Source organism: Vulpes vulpes, chromosome 4 (genome assembly GCF_048418805.1).
Source record: "Vulpes vulpes isolate BD-2025 chromosome 4, VulVul3, whole genome shotgun sequence".
NCBI lineage: Eukaryota > Metazoa > Chordata > Mammalia > Carnivora > Canidae > Vulpes > Vulpes vulpes.
This window is the reverse complement of record NC_132783.1, coordinates 145,520,402-145,546,000: the sequence shown is the minus strand read 5'-3', so window position 1 is coordinate 145,546,000 and position 25,599 is coordinate 145,520,402. Positions and strand designations below refer to the sequence as shown.

Here is a 25,599-nt window from a genome sequence, read left to right as displayed (position 1 = left end):
GCCCCCCAGGCGTCCCTCTTATATTTTTTTTTTTTTTGAGAAACCTCCATAGTGTTTTCCATAGTGGCTGTACTAACTTGTGTTTTTATCCACAGTGCACCATGCGCTCACCAATAATTGTTATTTCTTGTCTTTTTTACTCTAGCCACCCTGCCAGGCATCAAGTGGTATCTCACTGCAGTTTCAATTTGCATTTCCCTGATGGTGAGTGATGCTGAGCATCTTTTCATGTGCTCGTTGGCCGTCTGTACGCCTTCTTTGGGAAAAATGTCTATCGGGGTCTTCTGCCCATTTTTTAATTAAACAAAACAGTATGGCACTGACACAAAATAGACACATAGGTCAGTGGAACAGAATAGATTGCACACAAATAAACCCATACTTAGATGGTCAATTAATCTATGATGAAGGAGGTGAGAATATATAACAGGAAAAAGTCTCTTCAACAAACAGTGCTGGGAAAACTGGACAGCTACATGTAAAAGAGTGAAACTTGACCACTCTCTTATACCATATGCAAAAATGAACTCAAAATTGATTAAAGATCTCAATGTGAACCCCACCCCACCCCACCCCCGAGGAAAACCCCTAGAAGGAAACCTAGGCAGTAATTTCTTTGACATCAGCCATAGAAACATTTTTCCAGATGCGTCTTCTCAGGCAAGCAAAACAAAAGCAAAAACAAACTACTGGTACCACACTAAAGTATAAAGCATTTGCATTAACTGAAGGACATGGGCCCACCGTAGCTCCTCTCTTGCTATCCCCTGGGATACTTGGTCCAGGGTGACATTATTCAGGACTGCACATCCGTTTATCACATAATCTCATAAACTCATAGAGGGTCGGGCTGGCGAACTCCCTGTGGGCAGAAGAGGGAATTAATAATCTTAATTTTATTTCCCTATTCATTTCTCAAATAGGTCCCAGTTCCGGCCAAGATACATCAGCGTCACTTTTCACCTCCAAAAGGATCCCGGTAGTCAAGTTGCTGACAAGTAACTAGTTGGTCTCTGCAGGGAAGGGTGTTGTATTGAGGCCTCGGTCTTGATTTCTCTTGCTACAAGTTCAGATGCTCAGTAGTGGCAGTAGGTGCGTCAGATAATTAGCTGACCTGATGGTGGTTGGTCCACTCTCGATAACCAGGATCTCTGGTTTTGACCAAGGAAGAATGGCGAATTAGATGAGGACGTGATGGAGACCACGACCCTTGCAGGGTTAAGATGTGGTGTTGTTTTTCATCTACCCTCTTGATCACAATGGGAAACCTGCAGAGGCTTCCGTGTGGCCTTCTTCACTGCAGCATCTTACTCTGTGAACCAAGGGGATTGTGACCACCACTGAAGACATCCACTTCAATTAAGAGATTGAACAATCACAGGGGATCCGTGCATCCCACTGTAAACTAGACGGGGCTTGGGTTTCTTATTACCTACCTCCCGGAGGCCCCCACTTGAGCAAAGGGCCATGATGAAACATAAAATAAAAATCCCTGAGTATCAGTGGAGATTACCATGCCCAAGAGTCCTTAAAATACCTGGAATTGCCTTTTCCCCCCATTAGATACTAAAGGAAATGGCCACAGACCCCGCAGGGCAAAAGCTAGGACATTATTACCACCGGCACCTGCCACTGTGTAGCAGAACCCTTCCTCCAACCACCTTTCCTTCAGGCAACAGGTTCTGGGTCAAAGGACAGGCTCAGGTCTGGAAACTGGCCTTACCTTTCAGTGGGGTGTTTGTTAGTGTTTCCCTGTTGGCCACCCCTCTATCCGGCCTCTAAGGACACCACGTCGTCTCCATTCTCTCTGTTGCTCTCCATGCCCAAGGGCCTCTTGCCCCTCATGACAACGGCATCCTCCTCGCTCCTGATGTCCCAGTTTTGCCACCTGGGCTCGGTCACTCTGAGATCTTATCCCGCCGCTTTCAGGGAGCCTCGTCCTAGAAGGCCACCTTTTATCATTTCAGCCCTGCCCTGAGTTGCTCTGTGAGGCTTACCCTGTCACCCGCTCATTCCTTACATCCCCGGTAAGCGGTGTCCTCTGGTTGCCTCTGAGCTTAGGGACCTGGCATAGTCCCCAGGTCTCCAGAGTGCATCCTCCCCCTCCCTAGCAGCCCATTTCCTTGAGCCTTTTGATCTTTTTCTCCACCAAAGCCTTGCCCACTTAGCTCCTCCACTTACTGGGCACTGCTCCCCTAGGCTCCGAGAGCCCACCAGGAGTGTTAAATCCCGGATCTGAGAGGAGAGCGCTCGCGGGCCTGAAAACTGTCCCGTAACCAACTGGATTCCCTCCCCTTAATCCTCAGATGCTCGGAAGTCAGGCCCGGCACCCTCCGTGCTCCCCGTGCTCCTGCCCCTGCTCGGGCCAGGCCCCCACCTTTCTGGTGTACATTCCCTGTCTTCCCCCCTCGGGACTGGCGCTCTTCCCGCTGGGTTTTGTTAGGATTTGACTCCAGTTCAGAGGTCAGCAGACTTTTCATGGAAAGAGCCGAGGAAACCCACCACGGGCTTCAGGAGCCATGCGGGCCCTGCCGCAACTGTGCAGCCGCCCTGAGTGGGACCTGAGTGGGGTCCATCTGGCCCGTGCGGTGTCACTGCCGACGCTCATTGTCGTGGCGGGCCTGGTGTGTGTGGGGGGGTGGGCACAGCGTCATGCCATGGTCCGCATCAGCCTCGGGGCCGGCGGGGCAGTGGGGGGGGGGGAGCGCAGTAGCTTTCCTAGGGAGCAGTGGGCTCCCAGGCTCGGGGGCTCAGGGGCCCGCGTGGCTCCGGGACTTGTGAGCCCTGGACAGGACATCAGTGCCCCGGCACCCTGACCGTGACAAAGCCGACGTGTCCCTCCCGCTGCGCAGGTCTTGTAAGAACGTCGCAGGCTAGGCCCTGGCTTTTCCCGGCCTCTGGCTGCGGGGTGGAGGAAGCCCACGAGGCCCTGGGCCTTCACCGGCAGCCTTGGGGTGCAGACGGGTGGCGCAGCCTGTCTCCACGTCCCTTCATGGCAGGAGCAACAAACCCTCAAGTCCACCACACCGGCACCCCCCTCCCCGTGGGGCCCAGCTGCCGCCTGGTGACCGCCTTGGCTTGTCCGCCGGCTCAGGTGCTGCCCCGCCGCCAGCTCGGCCCCGGGAGCTCACCTCGGGCCTTCCTGGCCCCAGCAGTTCTGCTGCTTCCCCAGACATTGGGCCGGGCTCTGCCCCTAAGGAAGTAGGGGAGGGAGTGGGGGGGTAAGGGGAGGACCCACGTGCACCCGGGGTAAGAGCCTCAGGCCAGGCCTGACGGCTCCGCAGCTGGGGGTGCCCTCGGCCTCGTCCCATGGAGCCACAGGGTGAGCCCCCGGTGCAGAGGGCAGCGGGCCGGCCAGCTCCCTCCCCTCACGGCCATCCTCCAGCGGACCCCGGGGAGCCCCCGAAGGTCAGCAGTCCTGGGGGGTGAGGGGGTGGGGGGGGTGGGGAGGTGAGCGCCTCCAGCTGGAGGCCAGGCTGGGCGCTCCGGATCCCGCTGTGGTCCCTCCCGTGAAGACCAGAGGCCCCAGGGGCCCCGTCTGCGTGGTCCCCACACTGTGGTCCAGGGATCTCGGAGAAGCCCTGGCTCCAGCGACTGGGTGCGATTGTAATTACTTTTCCTAAAGGGATTCTAGAGAATGAAAGCGGAGAAGGAGCCTCGGCTCACCTCCATAGCAACACGGATGGAAATCCGCTTTGCAGGTGGGACAACAGGAGGGAGGGAAGCAGGGGAGGGAGGAGGAGGGAGACTGAGAACAGGAGAGAAGCCGGCAGCCACCGAGGTAACTGAAGTCAGCGTCGCAGAGAGGTGACCTTTCTACTTGCCCGTCTCCTCCTAGCAGACGTTACTGGCCCGGCCAGGGAGGGGACGTGGTAACCGGGACCCCCGCGACCTCGACGGGCCTATTGTCATCATCGATTATACGTACTCAACTTGGATCAACAAATAAAGTGCCGACCAATTAGTGTTAAGTGTGATGTCCAGGTCAACGTGACACCCCTCCCGCTGGACTCAGGCTGACAATATTGATGGAGGCCGAAAAAAAAAAATCATTATTTATTTATTTTTTATCTTTGAAGCTACAGGTTATTATAAAATCCCAGAAGAGCCGGAGATTGAAACGGTTTCTCTAGAGCCTCGAGCCTCATCAGAAACTCGTGTGATTTCAAATTCTGGTAAATTCTTCAGATGTTGCTTGCGGGGAGCCGAGATCCTCCCGTGTCACTGGGCATCGACTCACAGGATCTTATCTTTAAACAGCACGTGCCTCGGAGATTGTGTAGGTCGGACCTGGGGGCCACGCAGCTTCGGTGCATGGAGGCTCCCCCGGGACCGCGTGTTCAGCGCCGACCCCCTCGGGCCACGTCGTCATCCGACCGCGGGCTCCCCCATCTTCGCTATTCAGGAGGTTTGGGTCGGGGGGGGGGTCCTCCAGACCACGTACCGACCTTCTACACGCTCATCAGGACATTTGTCGAAATGGAATCAAGAACGTGAGGCCTGTTGATGCCGGTTGGCTCGTTTTCCGACAGACACACCGGCCCGTGGGTCACCCCACCCCGCCCTTGGTGACGGCATCTGCCCACGACCGTGAGGGCCCCGCCCCGACCCCGGGCTCCGTCACGCTGGCTGGGAGGCAGGAAGCCGTACAGAGCTTTCTGGATACGGACGTGTCTGCTGCTTGCTCCAGACGTTAAAAGAATGGCGTGAAGGGCACGGACTCGGCCCGAGCTTGGCGCCGGGCAGTGGCACCCGGCCTGCCCCGGGGCTCACCTCACCTGCAGACCCTGGGTCCCCACTTGCAGACCCCAGGTCCCTGGAGCTCTCAGACCCCAGGTCCCCACCTGCAGACCCCAGGTCCCCACCTGCAGACCCCAGGTCCCTGGAGCTCTCAGACCCCAGGTCCCCACCTGCAGACCCCAGGTCCCCAGAGCTCTCAGCACGGATTTCTTTCTTTCTTTTTTAAGATTCGTTTATGTGAGAGAGAGGAGGGGGGGCTGCGGGGGGGCTCCCAGGCTGGCATCCTGAGCACAGGGCGGCCCGGGGCTCCATCCCCACCCCGGGGTCTCCCCGAGCTCAAGTCAGCCTGGGGCCCCAGGCACTCCTGAAAGGGCCTTTGTGACTTGGGGCCACTTTCAAGGCACAGGGCAAATGGGGTGCTGCTGTCCCCGGGGAGCACGGCCACCATCCTCACAGTCTTCTGGCCGTGGAGGCTCCCTGGAACCCGGGGCGTGGCCTCCTGACCGGGCTCGCAGCCTGGCCTGGTGCACACGGGGAGGCACGTGTCTGCTGCGGGGCTCCCTTCCTGTCCCCTCCCGTCCTCTCCCCTCCCTGCTCCCTGCGGCCCGTGGGGACAGAAGCCCTGCTGCCTGGCTTCCTGCTCCGGGTGCACTGACACCTGGCGCCAAGGTCTGCCCACCTGCTCCATCCCTGCAGCCACCTGAAAGCAACTGGGGGCGGAGGCCCCCAAGGGAGCAACACAGGGTGCGGGGGACCAAGGCAGGGCCAGGGCACCCCTCGGCCTCCGTGCACCCCAGCCCCTGCACAGCAGCCTGCGGGCCAAGGCCTCGGTGCTCCTTAAGGAGTGCTCACCGTCAGACCGCCCCTGTGCTGGGGAGGCCTGGGGAGGCCGGGGAGGCTGGGGTGGCACAGGGCAGGGCTTCTCAAAGTGGGGTGCGGGGCCTCTGCAGCAGCCAGGCGAGGTGGAAGCAGCTTCTAGGAGAGTATAAGTGGGTGGTGCTTGCCTTTCGCACCCCTGGCGTCTCACTAGGCCTTAGCGGGGTGTCCAGGAGCACGTGATGTGTGTGCAGCACACACAGAACACAGGAGCAGATTGACAGTCGGACGCCTGCTGTTCCACTGGACGTGGGAGGTGTTTGCAGAAAATGTGGACCGGACCACCCTTCCCACTACGGCTGTTCCAGGGAAGCACGGTTATCCTGCACGAGCAGACGGCCGGTTAACAGGGAAGCATCCCGTTATCTTACACTAGGCTAGCGGACACCTTGCGGTCTCCCCGTGTTCACTCCTAACAGGGCGCCCACCGGGGGACGTAGCCAACAAACACTAAAGCTCTGCAGGTCATCGATACTCCTCAGAAGTGGAAACGGGTCCTGGGGCCGAGGGCGCCGGGGTGCACAAGCACCACACCTGGAGCCTGCCCCGCTGGGTCAAGGGCCAGCCTGGCCGCGTCGTAGCCACGGAGGCGTCTTCCTGCCTCAGGTGCACACCTGCAGGCCGCTGCTTCCAATCCCAGAGGTGACACCGTCGTGGGGACGCACCGAATTCATATGACGGAAAGCACGTCCCAAAGACCCACCACTTGGTAAGTCCTTCGTTCCAGCTGTTGATCCTAACGAATTCTCACCAGTTTTTGCGTTTCTTTCCAGGAAATAAAGATGAAAGACTGCATTACCGAGTCATCCAGATACACTTCATTCACTTGGAGGAGGGACAGGAGAGATTTTGTGGGGAGGGTGCGGGTCCCAGCAGACGTCACAGTAGCTTCCACTGACCGCCAGGGTGACGTTCTCATCCGGTGGCACCCAGCCCACGAAAACCTCTTCAGGAAAATGAAAACGCCTCCCTTTGACAAATACAGCCCATTTTCTACGTCTGCGGATGCTAGGTCTATAGGGCAGGTAATCACGGGCCGGGTGACACGTCCGGGGCCCAGCAGCCCCGGCGAGGTCGGCCCCGAGGACGAGCTACCAAGTGGGGCAAAAACGAAACATGAGGACGCGGTATCCAAACAAACGCCTTGGATCTAGGGTTTACAGGTCTTACTCGATGAAACCGAAATTATAGATTTCTTTAAGAAAACATAAGTGTGAGGCTTTGGGAGTAGTTTTAATGCTTCTAATATAGATTCAGGCACACACTAAATATAGATGCATTCTTCTCCTCTAAAGAAACGCACGTGTTTACTCGGCAAACAGTTCATATTAGAAGTTTATTATGTTTTGAAGGAGCTGAAAAAGTCGGACTTTGGGGAGTGCCGTGGGGACAGCACAGACAACGTGGGGAAACGGGCATTTCCGTGCTTTCAAGGTGGGTCAGCCTTAGACCACCGTGAGCGTCCAGGTTCTTGGCCGCTAGAGCGAGGGAAGAGGTGGGGTGGTGGGGCTTACTGAGGTCACCTCAATGTGTCACCAAAGGGTGAAACTCCAGGAGTCAGGCAGCCTTTCATTGTTCAGCAGAGACCATCGAGTGATTAAGAGCAGCACGACCTTGGGCTTTTATGCCCGAGATCCTTCAGCCGTGAAACGGGAATAACGTATCTACCTCTTGTGGGTGTTGGAATAATCAGGGAATACGATGCACGTAAAGTCTGTGCCCTTAAAAGCATATTGACAGGAAAACACCATCGGGTGATACATGGAAATCAAAGTCACATAAACCGTGTGACAGTGTCACGGTGAGGTGCCCGGTTACTACCGCTGCTGTGAAACTCCTACTAAGCTCATGGCTTCTGTGGGTGGGGGTTTTGGAAGGTCTCCCCTGGGCGGGCCTCGCTGGGGATCAGACGGCGGCGGGTCCTGCCGGGGTCGAGGCTGGACTGCACCAGGTTTGACTGATGGTGCCCATAGATGCCGGCCTCGGTGCCGGTGCTGCCTGGGGCTCGGCGGGGACCGCCAACCGACCGCGGCTCTTCCAGAGACTTCCGCCGTGGCCTGGGCTTTTATACGGCATGCCCTCGGCGGAGGTCAGGACTCTAGGTGGTCGGGTGTGCAAGGAGGCCAGGCGGGAGCCGACTGCCTTCTGCGGCTTCTCGAGTCAGCAGCGTCTCTTCTGTATTTTACTGGTAACGATGGAGTCGCGGAGGCCAACCCAGCCTCAAGGAGGGGGACGGCGGGCAAGTGGTTAGCAGCACGTCGTGAAGCTGCCACCTAAAACGGTAGCTTCCAGTCTGTACGGTCTCCAAAAGAGTACGGGAGAGAGGACATGGAAAATATCGACAAGATCCCAAACCACCGGAGGCCCTTCCCCTGCGCCCAGCTGAGGGCAGGCCCCTCGGAACATAAGGAACAGCGGCCTGCCCCGCGGCCTGGGGAGTGTGCCGGGGCCTGGGCAAGGTCCCGAGCCTCCTGGGGACCCACTTCCTCCCGCGCCACCCATCCCCGGCCCCTCACGTCCAGCTGTGGAGGAGACGGGCGGATTCTAACATGCAGCAGGTCCCGCGGTGGAGGGGATGGCACTCGCCTCGCACCCGTCACCCCTGCTCCCACCTGTGGACCCCCATCCGGCCACGCGAGCAGAGCCCGCCTCCCGGGACCCTGGGGAACAGTGTCTGGCTGGGAAGAGGGAAGACGGATTTGGCAACACGGGCTGCCCCACACGGCCCCACACGGCCCCACAGGTGATCGTCAGTACGTTGTATTCGAAAACTTAAAGGTCTGCGGGATCACAAGGTGACCCAATCGCCCTCATCTCCGCGTCACGATTCGGTGCCGTCGCCGATGAGCCTAAGCACGCCGCCTTCCTCCGAGCGCTTTTCGAGCTCGCCAGGACTAGCAGCACCTCCCTTGCGAGGATGTCGCACATGCAGGGCCAGCGGCACAGCTCTCACCTGGTCCCCTGCAAACGGATTATTGTGGATTCCAAATTAACACTACCCAACGGGATCTCAACAGTTTAGAAATGACTAAGGTGGGGGAAGACAGCAGAAATAGGAGTCCACAAATAGGGAAAGAGGTTGGGGGCAAAATATGTTCACAATCTAGGAAAGAAAAGGTCTTTTCCTTGCTTGGCGTGTGCTGATATTTATGTTACTTGTGCTTGCATCACATGCATGGCATTAAATTCCAGGTCTTTCTAGATTTAGACCAAGACCCTTTTCGGGGCTTGCTGCAGGTTTAACAGGCTTGTGTAAAGGCCCGTGGCCCCCCAGAGCGCTCCCCAGACGGGACGCTGCTGTCGCAGAGTGCCCCGATGCTGAGAGTGCTGCGCCAGGCATCACCCGGTCTGGTTCCCTGAGCCTCCCTGAACAAGTCACCCAACCTCCCGGAGTCTGTTAGAACCCTCAGCTGTGAAGCAGCCCCTACACCTCTCAGCTGAGAGGCAAGGTGGCGCGTGACGGCCCTTTCCACTTCCTGGAACAAATCCGCACTCGGCAAGCAGAAAGAGCACATGAAGCCTGTGGCTAGCCTGCAGAGGAGGTGCAGGGGCCGCCAGGGCCGTGGTCCCAGGCACACGGACAAGGCAATGCTCTCCCACTGCTGATCCCAGCCTTGATGTCTCGGGCTAACGCCAGACGAACCCCCTTGCCGGGGCCATCTGGTCCTGGGCGCGCTCCTGGGAGGCGGCTCCACGTGAGTGACGGCAGCCGCAGCAGCCTTGGCGCGGAGGAAGGCCTGATAGGACCTGCTGCCCACTGCAAGCTCGGGTGACGGACTTAAAGGGAACGGGCACTGAGGGGAAACAGCTACAGGAATCTGATTTACTCAAGATTCACTTTCGGGTTAGTTTGGATTCATTCTGGATTCGATCACAAGGAAACGCATGGGTGCAGGGGGTCAGAGGGGAAACCTTCGTAAGTCACGGGGTGAGCATGGGGAACGTAGCTGAGAATACTGTATCGCCTATTTGAAAGTGGCTCAGAAAAGTAATCTCAAAAGTCCTCATCGTTAAGAATAAACTTTTAGGACTGCATGGGTGATGTGTATTTTTTCTTTGCCCTCCTTCCCAAAGGCAAAGAACCTGTGTTTTATAAAATTATGATGTGGAGAGAAGGGAGATGAAATTGCGTGCTAAGTGCAGGGAGTACTTTACTGGTCGGCCAACACCGTCATTAGTCTCCCCAGGTAAAGACACCCCAAAGTTAAGGGGTGTGTATACAAACAGGCACACAGACTGTGGCGGGCTGGCAACGGGGGCTGGAGACAGCAGGTGTCAGCGGCAATCATCTCCGCGTGTCGCACCGAGTGACAAAACGTTGAATGGGAAACGACGACGACAAAAGCTACGGCGCGGTGTCATGTACGTTCAGTGAAGTGTAGCTTAGAAACACAGCACCTGTGGAGCAGGACATCCTTTTCCCAGGACGTAGATCTAGAGACGTGTCAAACACCGGGGAACGGGTCGCCGTGTGAGAACAATGTCGGAAAACAGGATGAAGGAAGATCTTTACGACCAGGGAGCCCTCCGTGGTTAGTGAGAGCGAACCTGTGCACCGAGGAAACACAATTAACTGTACTCTGCACCTGAAGTGTACAGAAGCCCTAGGTCTGCCGAGAGGGCCAGAGGGCCAGTGGGTACGTGGTAAGGGCCAGCGCTCCCCGGCGGCCGCTCCGCAGACACACGGCTCCCGCGGCAGCGCCCCGTCCTTGGTGGAGCAGGCTTGCTCTCTAAGCTCCTGGAGAAGAACCTTAACACTTACCTCTTCAGCCCCCTCCACCGGGGACGGAACGAACACCTCCTTGCACCCACGGAAAACCCGTCGCTCTTCCCGAGTCACGGGATAGCTCGAGGGGTTTGAGCTCCGCGGCGAAGCCCATCTCCGCCGTGACTCCCCTGAGGCACCCGGACCGGGAGCCCCTCGTGCTGAGCCCTGAGGCCGGCTTTTGCTCCGAAAGCGAGGTCTAAACATTTTACGTTATTTTCTTCCTCAACTAACTGCTCGAGTAAAGGCAGGTCTGGAAACCGAGCCTGAGGGCACAGCGGGGCACCTTTGCATGTTCACATCTACCAGTAAAGAACCTTTACGGCTGACGACACGCCAACCCACCCGAACTCAAGGAGAGTGACCTGCGGCACATGCTCAAACGAGGACATTCGCCTTCCTCGTAGCTTCCCAGCCCCCTTCTGGGGGTTCCGGTGCCAGGGCAAGGTGGAGTTACTCCTCCCAAATCCAACCACACGTGTGGAGAGGACAAGTCACTCCTGCTCTCCCATGTCATTCTGACAGCCAGGAATCAAAAGCTGAGGCTGGAAAGCTTCCGCTAGGCAGCAGTCTGACTCCCAGAGCCCAGCAGGCCCAGCCCGCAGTTTGTGAAAACATCACCTTTAACCCCTGTCTAAAAATGACAGCTAAAAGCCGACAGGATTCTGACTTTTATTCTTAGGTAAGAACAGATAAAGAACAGGGACAAGTAGCAGCAAAAAGGGCCTGTCATCTAATCCGGCTGCGTCCGGGCCTCAGGAAGTGCACCTGCGCAGGACACACACCACTCAATCCTCGGGGACCCTCAGAACCTCACTTGGGGCCTGAAGTGCATCTGCTTGGTGGCATTGTTCTTCATTCCGGTCTTCAGCATCCACTTCGATTTCATCCTCTGGACGTACTGCATGTCCCGCTCATGCAGAAGAGCTGCTCCTGGGGTTGCAGAGGGGACAAGAAATGGGGCAAAGGTTATTTGTGATCAGGAAAAAAACCCAATTGTGAGAGAGACTCTCAGACCTAACTAGAGGGTGGGGGGCGTGGTAACCAGGTTCTTACTGTGAAGAAGGGCGCTGACCTGGGGTCTCCACGTAGCGCGTGGGGGTTATACGTGCCCAGAGCTACAGACAACCACCTGTACTCGCACACCTGTCTCTGGGACAAGCCTCACTAGTTCCCGTCACCTGGACGGGTCTGTAAGCCCCAGAGGTAATGCCCCAGTCATCAAAGGTGACAGAAAGGCAGACACTATAAATTGAGTCAGGTGATAGTTCCTGACAAGAGTAAGATGAAGTCAGCGTCTGCTAGACCTAAGTGGCAGCCGGCGGCCAGGAAGCCAGTGTAACTAAGCACAGCGGCACTGCACACGGAGCTTATCCGTCTAGGACTTTCCATGCCCACCTCAGGGAGCTCCCCCATCTGCTCCAGGCCCCAGTGGGCTGATGGTCTCCCCGAAGATCTAAGCACTGAGCTGCTGTAGCACATGCATTAGGACAGGCAACCCACAGATCTGCCAGGGGGACTTGTTCTTGCCCCCATTTTATAAATGAGGAAACAGAGGCTTTGGTCACTTAAATTACTCATGTTCCTCATGTAAGAACCACCTAGTAAATCAGGTAAGTCGAGTCTGACTCCATAACTCGAGCTGTTTGTCCCAAGGACACTAGTTAAGTCCTCCGTATAACCTCCAGGATAATTTCCACCTTTGTTGACTACCAAGTACTTATTTCTGTCACTACTATCTATTATATGCCATTTTAGAACGTTACCGTGCCAGAAACATGAAGTTTTTAAGTAACAGAGCTTTGGGTTTATTGCCATAAACATATCAAGTAGTAACATAAGGCCCCAGAGCCAAGAAGTTCTGTTTCCTCTAGGGAGGACCCGTAAGGACATCAATGGAAAGGACTCCAGCCAAGCCCCTCGGGTCCTAGGAGGCCCTGGGCTGGTCCACGGTGGTACCCACACACCTGTGCTGCCGGTCCATCCCAGGGCTCTGTACTGCTGCAGTATCCGGCCCACAGCCTTCTGATTCTTAGCAACTGCCACAGCCCGTGACAAGCCAAATCGCTGTTTGTAGTATCTCATCAAGGAGCGGTGACCCACTCTGGCACCTGTTTTTCAAAAAAGCAAGATAGAGATGAAACAAAGTTCTATCCGCTAAATAAAAAAATAAAAATGAAGTAGCATATTAGAAAATGAGAGACGGAAAATCAAAAAATAGAGGGATTTTTTATTTTTTAAATAAATTTATTTTTTATTGGTGTTCAATTTGCCAACATACAGAATAACACCCAGTGCTCATCCTGTCAAGAGCCCACCAAAAAATAGAGGGATTTTTAAAAAGAGAGAATGGCAAGTCACTGTTCCTTGAAACACTCAGCATCTGGTGTGTATGCTTCTCTAGCGATTAACACAGCAACACCTGCTAATATGGATAACAGGACCCGAGAAAGGAGGTAGGGGCCGAACTTCTTTTTAATACAAAGATAAAGCACATAATAACCCTGATGTTCAAAACCTAAAAGTCACAGTCTGGGTCTAGAGCAAAAAAACCAATCCACCTTTCTTCTGCCGAAATTCTCCATAGTGGTAGTTCTCAAGCCGCTGACTTCTTTACCTCCAGGGACATCTGGAGACACTGCTGGTTGTTATACCTGGAGGAGGCCGGCTAGCGGCTAGCAGACGGAGGTCAAGGGTTCTGCTAAACATCCTGCGGTGCACAGGACAGTCCTCCACAACAGTCATGTGGCCTCAAAGGTCCCACGCTCAGAAACCCTGCCCTGTTGTTTTCTATGTGACAGAAATCACCTGGGAGCCAGAATTCTAAAGGATGATTAAACTGCATTCCCTCTACAGCTTTTGCTTATTAGCAGAATCTGGTAAAACTCTGCAGGTCAACCATGCTTTCAGAGACGAGTCACTGTGGATCCCCCGGCCCGTTCCAGGAAGCGTGCACCCAGCCTCAGCTGCACAGCAGGAAAGCGAAGGGGGCAGAGCGGCTCCCTGACTCGGGCGCCCTCGCAGCAGGGGCTCTCACAAGGTGGTCCTGGCACGGCGGTATCAGCCTCACCCCAGGGCAATCGAATCTGACACTAAGTGTGGTTCTCTCACAGCAACAATAATCAGGTACCTTCCCAGACAAACACGGAGCGATTCCACGACAGCACGTGTCCACCGGGCACGGAACTGCCATTCCCGCTGCAAAGGGGTGAAGGACACATGGCGGCGGCGAACCACGTGCACAGCTTCCAGGAGTCTTACATTTACTTATATCAGACCAGGTCTTTCACAATCTTTTGTGTAGAAAGACCATGAACAGGAGACTATAAATACTCCAGATGGCTGTATTTGCCTTTAGGATCTAGACCTTTCACTTACATGAAAAAATTCCGTCAGGTTATTTTAAGTCCTGATAGCTGGGGCAAGCCCCCTGGAAAGGTTTGGTTGCTACACAAACATGGGAAAGTACTTACTTTCAGTTGTTTCTCTGTCATAGGATGCAAGAGAGGACTCCCCCCCCCCCCAAAAAAAGACCCTTTCAATTCAAAGATGAGTTGGTTGTTGGATACCAGCAGAGATGAACCTGTCCCCTTGAACCTGTTTCTTCTGGAAGCCTCTCTAAGAGTTAACAAAGCTTCTAGACCACAAGGAAAGGATACGATGCAGCTGACACACGAGACTCCAGCTTAAAAGAAGGCCGCTACAGGAGACCCCAGCACCACTATCATTTTCTATTTATAGTAATAGGTCAGGACGCTCTAGGTTTGCCACGCTCAAAATCATTACATGATAATGCTGGGTCACTGGGATAAAGTAAAACAATGTATAATGGTAAGCAGACTTTGGACATATGCATCATTGAAGAACACCCCTGAAAATTCAGGGTTGAGTTCATTACTCAACGCCAAGGTTTGTGCCCCGAGCAGGGGAACTGAAAACACAGTTTAGAGCTACCCCCGCCCCGTGTCAATGACAGGAAGCCCCAAGAATAACGTGCTAGGAACAGCTCAACTTGAAGGCCCTCATCTAGGAAAATTATTTTTATTTTTATTTTTTTAAAGATTTTATTTATTTATTCATGAGAGAGAGAGAGAGAGAGGCAGAGACACAGGCAGAGGGAGAAGCCGGCTCCTTGCAGGGAGCCCGACGTATGACTTGATCCTGGATCCTGGGATCCAGCCCTGAGCCGAAGGCAGACGCTCAACCGCTGAGCCACCCAGGCGTCCCGGAAAATTATTTTTAGAACACAGTGTGACTGCCCAATAAACAGGAGACGGGTTATGTCCTAGTGATGGCAAAGCCACACTCTGTCCATCGACCTTTCACCATCGCAATAACCAGTTGGAAAACTGTCTGCTCCTACTTAACAAAGAGACAGTGGAAAAGAAATGACCTCCAGCTGTAATTTTCCCAAGATTAATTACATCTTCTCGTGGATCCACCACCAGTTTCATCCGGCTGCCCAGCTGCTCACTGCCTGCGTCTTTCACAACAACTTATCCACAGGAGCTGAGGAGCAGGGAAGTAAACTCCAGGAAGCGAGCCAGGCCTCAGGCTTCGCATACATGCTCACAGTGCCCCCTGCGGGTGCTCTTTATCACTGGCTCTCCGATCACCTACTCCTTGGTGATTAGATAGAGGACGGCCGAACTGAAAGTGGACCCTACTAAGTGTGGTTGAGTAAATGTCACCAAGGTTTCCACAGTAGAGTCCTTCTCAAATCAGCTTCATGCTAACATCCATACTAACTCAGTCGAGTAACTGAAAGGGTTTCTGACCGGTAGATTCGTTCAAAGACGTAAACAAGGGACTGGACATACTGCTGTAATACTGCTCCTCGGTTACGGGGCTTACTCAGATCTCCCACTCTCCCGGCTCGTTAGAGAACTTCCCAAACCAGAACTGAGACATGAGGGCAAGTCAATGGACTAGAAACCATCATGTCTCACTGTGATCAAGATAGACGGATGGCGAGTTTTTAACAGAAGACAGTGGAACTACAGGTGACATGAAAAGCAAGGCATCAGTCCACCTGGAAGAAATTTCAGAATACTAGCAAACTTTGATTCATGAAGAAAGCTATTTATTAAACAAATTCTTTCTTTTTTTTTTAAGATTTTATTTATTTATTCATGAGAGACAGAGAGAGGCAGAGACACAGGCAGAGGGAGAAGCAGGCTCCATGCAGGGAGCCCGACGTGGGACTCGATCTCGGACTCCAGGATCGCCCTGAGCTGCAGACAGATGCTCAACCGCTGAGCCACCCAGGCATCCCTAAACAAATTCTTTATTAAGGTCTCACCAGTCAATCATCTGTGAAGACCCACGAAGCTAGTGAAGGACTTAGATTGTTTTTATTAGTGGCTCTCATTCTTCTCCAGGTCACAGGTTTTTTTAAAAAACTACAGTATCTCCACAGAAAAAAATGTACCTGCCCATCCATCCAGTTAAAGAAACAAACATGCATGGCCACAGAGGTGATATTAAAAATTTCACTCATTTTTTTGAGAAGGCGAGTGAGTGTGTGTGCTTGCAGCTCAGGAGCAGGGGGAGGGCCAGAGGGCGAAGCCGACTCCCCGATGAGCAGGGCGCCCTGAGCAAGCGCTCTATCGCACGACCTCAAGACTATGACCTGAGCTGAAGGCAGACACTTAGGTAACTGGGCCACCCCACACAGGTGACTAAGCACGATGGCCTTTCCCCAGGAAACGGCACATTCAGACGAAGCAACGCGGACGGCCTGGTTAGGAGCCTGCGCAGTACTGCTGCTCACGTCTCTCTGGAGCGTCTACAAGTGCGGTACCTCCTCACAGCAGCACCAAACCACTTACTATTCTTCACTACTCCCTGTCCTGAGGCTTATTATCTAATAGTAGGTAGCCAGCAGCAGTGAGCAAGGAATCCAGGCTTTATTTTTTATTTTTTTTAATTTTTATTTATTTATGATAGTCACACAGAGAGAGAGAGAGAGAAAGGCAGAGACACAGGCAGAGGGAGAAGCAGGCTCCATGCACCGGGAGCCCGACGTGGGACTCGATCCCAGGTCTCCAGGATCGCGCCCTGGGCCAAAGGCAGGCGCTAAACTGCTGCGTCACCCAGGGATCCTGGAATCCAGGCTTTAAAAACCAGGGAAACTGGACCTTCAAATTAATCTCACACCACTGTCTTCTTCGACTACATGAGGATGTAGAGACAAGCAATCTGCTGCACGGTGCTGCAGGCCACTGACTGATTCCAAGCCCGAGGCCCCTTAGCCCACAATGGTTCCCTCTGCTCTGCTTCTCCTGGTCTGTGTCAGGCCCAAGACAGTCAACCTTACTTTCCTTTTAAAGTCACCTCCAACCCCTCAATTACTCAGTCAAAAAACATTTATCTGGCTCTCGTGTGTCTGAAACCCAGTGCTGAGATGAAAGCCGCGACCTTTTAAAAAAAGTAAAGGGGGAAGAGAGGCAAGCAAGCCAACAATTACAAAGGAGGGGACGGTTCCGACAGATAGGCAAGAGTCCCAGGAGCAGAGGAGACTCCCCACACTCAGGGCAGGGGCTGAGTTCACAGAAGCTGATGGAAGGGTGAACCCAAGTCTTAGCAGCAGTAAGACAGAAGCACCAGCCATGCAAAGTCCCAGAGGAGGGAAACTGCCATTGGGCAGGTAAAGGGATAGAACAGGATACCTGGTGGGGGGTCGCACCTGGAAAAACTAACTTACCGGAAGAACAATGGCTCCCCCTGGAGGAATTCCAGAGGAAAAGGAAACAGACTGGCGTTTGTTCTGGGAAGGACGCTCTGGGTGGTAGAGGACACCAGAGTGGAGATGGACACATAGGAAGGAGTAATGATGACAAAGACAAGCGTTCAGGAGAAAAAAAGGAAAAAATATTCAAAGGCTGTAGAGGATTTGCACTTAGTAACCATTTCTACGTGGGAGAGGAAGAGAGTATCCTGACAAGACGCCCATTTGGGGCTTTGGCTAATCTTAGTTCAATCATCCTAGGAAAAGGTGTTTTCTAGGACCCCCCCCCCCAAAAAAAGACCCCTAAGTAAAGCTGCAAAACTTTTATGTTTAAATGAAATTTCTCTCAAATAGACTGTATCTCTTAAATAGGATATGCTCATTGTGCACAGTCTGCTATAGAATATGCTGGAGTCAATGCAAAACGAAGCCCCCGTTCATAATGACACGCCAGACGCTACAGGGATCATCTCAGTCAACTCGGGCACAGTCCGGGTCATCGCACTCTCCAGTCAAGGACATGGATGCTCATGAGGTAAGGGGCTAAAAGAGCCCGCCCTGGAAATTAAGTTATTCAGCTTATTTCTGCTATAGTGTACTGACATTTCCACCAGAGGAAGCCTACAAGAGGTTTTCTGTAATGTATTTTTGCTCCTGTGTCTTGCACAGGCCACAATGCCACGCCTGACAGCGCCCTCATCACTGTAAGGAGAGTTATGTCTTCAAGTCAGGCTCCGCTAAAGAGTCACACTCTAAAGCTGCCCTTGGCCTCAAAGGTGCTTACTCTGAGTTAAGGAGCTGTCTGTACCTAAGCAGTGCTATTCTACGTGAAGAGCCGTGATACAAGACGGTTTCTTGAGCAGTCAGCTCCACAAGCAGGATAGCTGCTCCTGCCCCACCGCTGCTGCACACCTCCCAAAGACAGGTAGGGAAGACGTGAAAAAGGCTTCACTGACTAGGGTCTTGGGTCAACTCTTCACCCTACTTAAATTGCAGCGGGCTTACAGGTCAAATAAGGCTAATGGACTCTAACCCGCTTGTAAAGATGAAATAATATACCCACGTACCACGCCACCTTTCAGTAAATAGTATTATTAGGACTTTATTATCTCCATGGCTCCATGCCCGTTCCTTCTCACAGGTGCTTCTGTAGCTTCTCCCATTCCCATCAGCTAATCCTAACACTGGAAGCAATAGTGGATGCTTGTCAGACCCATAGCTTTTGTCCCCCCACCTTTTCATACCCACCATTTCAGTCAAATCTTGTTCCCTCAAGTAGCAGGCACAATTCCAACTCCCTGCCTCCCTACCAGAATCAGAATACAGAGGCAACTGGGCACTGTCGTTAGGTACGCCTGGGACAGACTACCAGCTGGAAGTCTGAGCAACACGAGGAAACAGGAACCAATTCAAAGGATAAGAGCAGGGCCATGACTTACAAGAAAAACCTAAAAGAGGCAATAATAATAATAATAAAGAACCAAATGCAAAATGTCTATGTATTTGAAAGGAAATGACTGATCAAAGGACTTGGAATCGTAACAGAAGTAAGCAAAAACATTGATCTAATTTCAATGAAACAGCCAACACAGAGCTAAGTGGCAACCTTAAGAATTTACTATGTGTCCAAGAACATAGAACTTAAAAAGTTCAACTATCTTCCTCAGTATGGAAGGGGACTGATGTGACATGCCTAATAATCTCACTGGCATTAAGCTATTTATCTTTGACAAGTGCACTTACCAGAAGGTAGAATCAGCTCCATGGTTTCATCATCATATTCTACTGTCTTTTCTGAAGGCAATTCCTCAGTCTCATCAGGGTGGTCCCCTTCCTTGTGATCCGGATAGCTACTCCTGTAATGGTGGCATTAATAATGGCATTAATACAAAGACTAACACCCCAGATTTAATTAAAAGATAAATTGTATTTGCAAAATGGCAAACCCACTAGCTACCTCAAAGCAGGGGATATATAGCTACAGGCATGGCAAGCTGAAAGGTTTAGTAGAAGAACCAACCTGGATGCATCCGCTGTAATAAAAAGCATGCAAGTGACCTATAAACTCAAGATGGATCACAGACCTAAATGCAAAACGCAGAACTGTAATAATGCTTAGAACAGAACACGGGGAAAAAAATCTAGATGGCTTAGGGTTTGATGAGGACTTTTTACATACACCACCAAAGGCATGATCCATGGAAGGAATAGTTGGTAAGTTGGACACTTTGTTAAACTTCTGCTCTGGGGAAGACAATGTCAAGGCAATTAAAACACAAGCTGTTAGATTGAGAAAAAATATTTGCAGAAGGCGTATCTGATAAAGGACCATTATTCAAAATACACAAAAACCTCAACAACAGGAATACAAATCAGATTTAAAAATGGGGCAAAGACCTTACTGGCCACCTTACTAAGAAACACAGATTGTAGACAATGATGCTTCACAGCATGTCACCAGAAAAATGCAAAATCAAATGAGATAACACTACACGTGTATTCAAATGGCCAAAATCCAGAATATGACAACACTAAGCACAGGTGAGAAAGTGGAGCAGCAACAACTCTCATTCACGGGTGGCGGGAACACAAAATGATGTAGCCATTTTGCAAGACAGTTTGGTGGTTGTGCAAAATCAAACATACTCTTTACCACAGAATACAGCAATTGTGTTGTTTAGTATTTATCCAAAGGACCTGGAAACATGTCAACACAAAAACCTGCACACTGATGGTTACGGCAGCTTTATCCATAATCACCCAAACTCAGAAGCAAACAAAATATCCTTCAGTAGGTGAGTGGATAAATGGTGGTACATCCAGACAGACAATGGAATAGTATTCGGTACTAAAAAGAAATGAACTAGTGAACCATGAAAAGACACAGAGAAAACTTAAATGTGTATTACTAAGTCAAAGAAGCCAGTCTGAAAAGACAAGGAGGAAGAATAGGTGGACTCCAGATGATTTTCAGGGCAGTGACACGACGCTGTACGCTACTGTAATGGCAGATACACGCCATCGCACCTATGTCCAGACTTAGAAAATGTACAACACTAACAGTGGAGCCCCAGTGTAAGCTATGTACTTGGTGATGAGGAGGTGCTAGCGTGAGTTCATCAATTACGTCTAGTGAAGGATGTCCGTAACCAGGGAGGTTATCATGCTCGTGTGGTTGTGGGGGGCAAAGATTATATGGGAGATCTCTGTGCTTTCTGCTCAAATTTCCTATTAACATCAAATTGCCCTTAAGAAAAAAAAAGAGAGACTGGGAAAATAATCTGTAACTGAATTTTCTTTTTCCTATTTGTCTCTTCCTAAGATGGTTGCCAGCTAGACAGAAGAGAATGTAGAGCTGGAGATGCAGCTCTCCTCAATTTAACCATTCTAAAAACAAGTTCTAGAATAGAATTCCAATAGAATTCTGTGATCACAGTTCTTTCTAGGCCTGTGTGTCCAATATAGGAGCTACGAGTCACATGTGCTTTTAAGCACTGAGCTTTGAAATCTAGGTAGTGCAACTAAAAAACTAAATTTTTAACTTTTTAAGTTAATTTCTAATTAACTTAAATAGCTGTATGCATATACCTAGTAATTACCAGATTGGACACTGCAATTCTAGAAGAACCTCTATGTTCCTAGAAATGTTCTCAAACATATACTTGGAGATAATTGGAGAATAATTGGAGAGTTACATGTCAAATAATTGGAGAATTACACGTCAAAATGTTAAAAGTTAAGACAGATAACCCAATCCCAATAAAGAAACAGACAAGACTTGATCAGACACTTCAGCAGAGATATCCAAATGACCAATTAATATAAAAAGGTTCTCAACTACATTCATTATTATCAGGGAGATTCAAATTAAAACCACAATGGGATACCACTACCCAGCCACCAAAATGGCTGAAATAAAACCTTTTGCTCAATGCAAAAGAAGAATGAGAAATCAGGAGGAAAACGCAGAAGGATGATTTAAGAAACCAGGACTTTTCTGAACACATGTATCTGGAGACTGTGCATGCTTGGCATGGTAACTACACACAACTGCTTGTGTAGCACACCCATGCTAGGTCGGGACACCTGTGCTAGGTACTGTGACACTGGGAACTAGCTGTTCAAAAGTGCCTGGCACAGATCCCTCGCATCATGGACGAATTATCCAACTTTCTAGTTAAGGGTGAACCACCTATGGGATAATGTCACCATCAAATGCCTGGGTCGGGCCTCGTTCAGCAAGCACCTCAATTACCTTAGGAGACTGCTTGTGATTCAAGGACTCTTAGGGAAACCAAAGGATGAAATCTAACTTCAGTCCCTCTGTTTTTGCAAGGTAACTGGCAAAACTGAGCTCCTAACCCTTTAAACAACAAAAGAAGAAAAACAAGTTTTCAAGTCAGACAAACTTCACTTTGGGCCTGAGATCGTCTATCAGATCTCTTTTATTAAATGTGTATGTTCAACTCTCATAGTCAGTTTCTTATCTACAAACCGAGAGGGAACAATCACCCATATGGAAGAGTTATAAATTATAAAGCACATATTGTACTGTGCCAGACACGTGGTAAGCACTGGCACACCTAAGATCAATGCAAATACGATGACCTCACTGTGCTTACAAACCACAGACTTACCTAAAATCATAGAAGTCTGCAAATTCCAAAGCAGCATTGCCATCTGTGAAGAGTTTACAGTGGCTTTTGTCATTCATGTGTGCCTGTACAGCTTCCGTGGAGTAGAAGGATTTCCCCTTCTCATTGCACCACAAGCAAATCTTCCCAACACCAACTTTCTCTCCTGGAAAAATAATTTGAAGAAAAAACATAAGAGGAGCTTTCTGCCGCCAGGTTAAAGCTCACAATTTATGTCCACGATTCAAAAAACATGCATCATTTTTTATCTTTACGAAATAAGCAGATAATTAAAGACTGACAAGAAACAAAAAATGAATGTTCCCTTAAAATCTGTCCCTCAATAATGTGGTATTTCCTCATTAAAAGGAAAATTATTGTACTCACCCAGATATTTAATCAGTCCCTTAAGATCTGAAAGATATTCTATATCGGGAATAAAGAAGCTGTGGACTTTAGTCATATGAGCCACATTCTTCATCAGAGAGCTTGAGTGATGGGGACAAAATAAGCAGTCTGTTATGGGGATGGCACCAATGAGGGGGCCTCCCGCAGCCTCCTCCTCCTCTACGTCCTGCTCCTCCACGTCATCCATGGCGTCAGCATCCTCACATTCCAACTCTTCATCAGAATCAATATCTTCCCAATCTTCAAGCCAGAGATTTAAAAAAAAAAACAGTTTAAGAAAGTGGTAACTACAATCGAAGAAACCATAATGATTCATAAACAGGAGATGGTACAGTCTTACATCGGGGGAGGCAGAGTGCTAATTACATCCAAGGACAGACCCTCTTTTAAGATCTCAATTTTAGCTGGTCCCTTCACAGACGAGCTTGTACCGCTAAAGACTCCTTAATCTTTCTTTTCCAGCATACAGTAAACTACCTGAAGGAGTCTGTACTTCCTTCCTAAGCCTATATGAACACATGCAATCCATATTAATGGGATGTGGGATGAGAGCAGGAGGGAATAAATAGCTCATAAAAAAGAGGAGGCTCGGTTGCTGGCTCCACCTCCACATTTCAGGTTAGCTAGTTGATTCTGAAGCCCCCGTTTTGTTGTTTTAAGCAACTAAATTAGACGCAGAGCCATCCATCCTACCTAGAAACCCAGTAGAATCCCAAGTCCTACATTCGTTGGTGCAGGTGGTATCATGCCCTCCTATGCGAATGTCAAATGCCTCCTCAATCAATACAGAAGTCATCAACAACACCCAAAGCATCCAATCAAGAAACAGGCGGAGGACATGAACAGACACCTCTTCAAAGACACAGACGTGGCCAACAGACACGTGAAAAAATGCTCCATATCCCTCGGCACCAGGGAAATACAAATCAGCACCACAAGGAGATCCCACCAGTCAGAACGGCTAAAGTTAACAAGTCAGGAAATGACAGATGTTGGTGAGCATGTGGAGAAAGGGGAACCCCCTTAATACACCGCTGATGGGAATGTGAACTGGTGCAGCCACCGAGGAAAACAGTGAAGGCTCCTCAAAAAGTTGAAAATGGAGCTATCCGATGACCCAGCAATTGCTCTACTAGGTATTTACCCCAAAGATACACATGCAGTGGTCTAAAGGGGCACCTGCTCCCCAATGTTCACAGCAGCAATGTCCACAACAGCCAAACTAGGGAAAAGAACCTGGAAACCCAGCGACAGATGCTGTGGTCTCTCTATATGTACAATGGGCTATTCAGCCGCCCCCAAAAAACAAAAACAAACAAACAAACAAACCCAAACCCCACAGAGGGACGCCTGGAGGGCTCAGCAGTGGAGCATCTGCCTTTGGATCAGGGCGTAACCCCGGGGTCCTGGGATCGAGTCCCTGCAGGGAGCCTGCTTCTCCCTCTGCCTGTGTCTCTGCTTCTCTCTCTCTCTCTCATGAATAAATAACATCTTTAAAAGCAGAGGATATCGTGCTAAATGAATATAACTTGGAGAAAGCCGATTATCATATGACCTCACTCCCGTGGAATTTAATAAACAAAGCAGAAGTTCCTAGAGGAAGAAATAAAACAAGATGAAATCAGAGAGGGAGACAAACCCTAAGAGCCCCTGATCCTGGGAAACGAACTGAGGGCCCCCAGGAGGGTGGAGGGGACGGGGTTCCTGGGCCATGCAACGGGCCCTGAATCACTGACCTCCACCTCTGAAACCAGCAATACCTTATAGGTTAACTGGACTTAAATACAAAAAAAAAAAAGAAAAAGAAAGCAGCAGCAGCTCCAACTATTCAGTCATGACCTATCGACCTCTCCATGGACCGCCCGCAAAGCCTAAACTCCCCCACGGACATCCGGGATCGGCGATGACAACGACGGCAAAGCGGTGAAACATTAAATAAAACGGGGGCGACGGCGCCGTGGAGTCCCCGGGGCCCTGTCGGGGAACGTGTCCCAGCCGCCCCGGCCCGAGGGCGCGACAGGTAACCGCGGACACAGGGCGCGCCGGCCTCGGGAGGGCATTACCGTCGTCGTCCTCCTCCAGGGGCCCCTCCGGGTGCTCCTCCGGGGGCCCCTCCGCCGGCCGCCGCCTCGCCAGCCTCCTCGCCCGCTGCTCGAGCCACTGGAGGCGCGGGGGCCTGTCGGGGGCCGCGGGCGCGGGGCTCCGGGGCCGCTGCGCGGGCGCCGCGGGGGCCTTGGCGGGGGACGCGGCCGGCCGGGCCTTGATGGCCTGCTGGATGGCCGCGTTCAGGGCGTCCTTGTCCACGCCGTCCGCGCCCAGCCCCTTCTCCAGGTTCTTGGCGTTCCTCAGCTGCACCTGCCGGCTCACGGCGCGCACCGCCGCCCTCTCCAGCTCCGCGTGCCGCCGCGACTGCAGGTGGTTCTCGTAGGCGTTGAAGGACGCGAACCTCTTGCCGCACACGGCGCAGTAGGTGGCCGCGCCCTTGCTCTCCGGCTCCGCCACGGCCCGCTGCGCCCGCACGCGCTCCTGGAAGCCCTCGGCGCTCACCGGGCCCATGGCCGCCACCTTGCGCTTCAGGTTGTAGCGGTGCCAGTCGCTCTTGTAGTGCGCCCGCTGCACCTCCGCGTCGCCGAACGCCACCCGGCAGGTGATGCAGGTGTAGGTCGCCATCGCCGGGGCCCACGAACCAGCCCACCCAGGCAAGCCCGCCGCCCCCGGCCCGCGCAGCCCCCAGCCCCGCACGCGCCGGCCGCGCTCTGCGAGGACTTCCGGCCCGCCAGGGAAGTTATGCCAGCGGGGCCGGAAGTCCCGCCCCCGAGCCGCAGCCACGCCGCCGCCGCTGCCGCCGCCGCCGGAAGTCGAGGGCAGGCCCGGGACTGGCCTGGCCCCGCCCCGTCGGCCTGAAGCGGGTGTAGGTTAAGGCGGCACGGGGAGGGCGCTGGAAGGGTCGGCCTGACTGCGGCGCGGACGGGGCCACCCCGACGTGGATGTTGATTGGGCCAGCCCGAGGTGGGCGGGATCGGGCCAGCCCGAGGTGGGCGGGATCGGGCCAGACCGAGGTGGGCGGGGATTGGGCCAGCCCGAGGTGGGCGGGGACTGGGCCAGCCCGAGGTGGGCGGGATCGGGCCAGCCCGAGGTGGGCGGGGATTGGGCCAGCCCGAGGTGGGCGGGATTGGGCCAGCCCGAGGTGGGCGGGGACTAGGCCAGCCCGAGGTGGGCGGGATTGGGCCAGCCCGAGGTGGGCGGGGACTGGACCAGCCCGAGGTGGGCGGGATTAGGCCAGCCCGAGGTGGGCGGGATTGGGCCAGCCCGAGGTGGGCGGGATCGGGCCAGCCCGAGGTGGGCGGGGACTGGACCAGCCCGAGGTGGGCGGGATTGGGCCAGCCCGAGGTAGGCGGGATCGGGTCAGCCCGAGGTGGGCGGGGACTAGGCCAGCCCGAGGTAGG

At 52.4% G+C, this 25,599-nt stretch overlaps 1 protein-coding gene across 1 annotated transcript; it reads right to left on the bottom strand.

The window, feature by feature from the left end:
- Positions 1-11,039: 11,039 nt before the first annotated feature.
- On the bottom strand, positions 11,040-24,912 carry ZNF622 (zinc finger protein 622). Its single transcript, XM_026005709.2, has 6 exons — positions 24,217-24,912; positions 22,133-22,393; positions 21,749-21,911; positions 18,855-18,967; positions 12,349-12,492; positions 11,040-11,314 (listed from the first exon to the last, which is right to left on the bottom strand). The coding sequence occupies exons 1-6, from the start codon at positions 24,821-24,823 to the stop codon at positions 11,187-11,189; spliced, it is 1,416 nt and encodes a 471-aa protein (XP_025861494.2). The 5' UTR covers positions 24,824-24,912; the 3' UTR covers positions 11,040-11,186.
- Between the last annotated feature and the right edge of the window lie 687 nt (positions 24,913-25,599).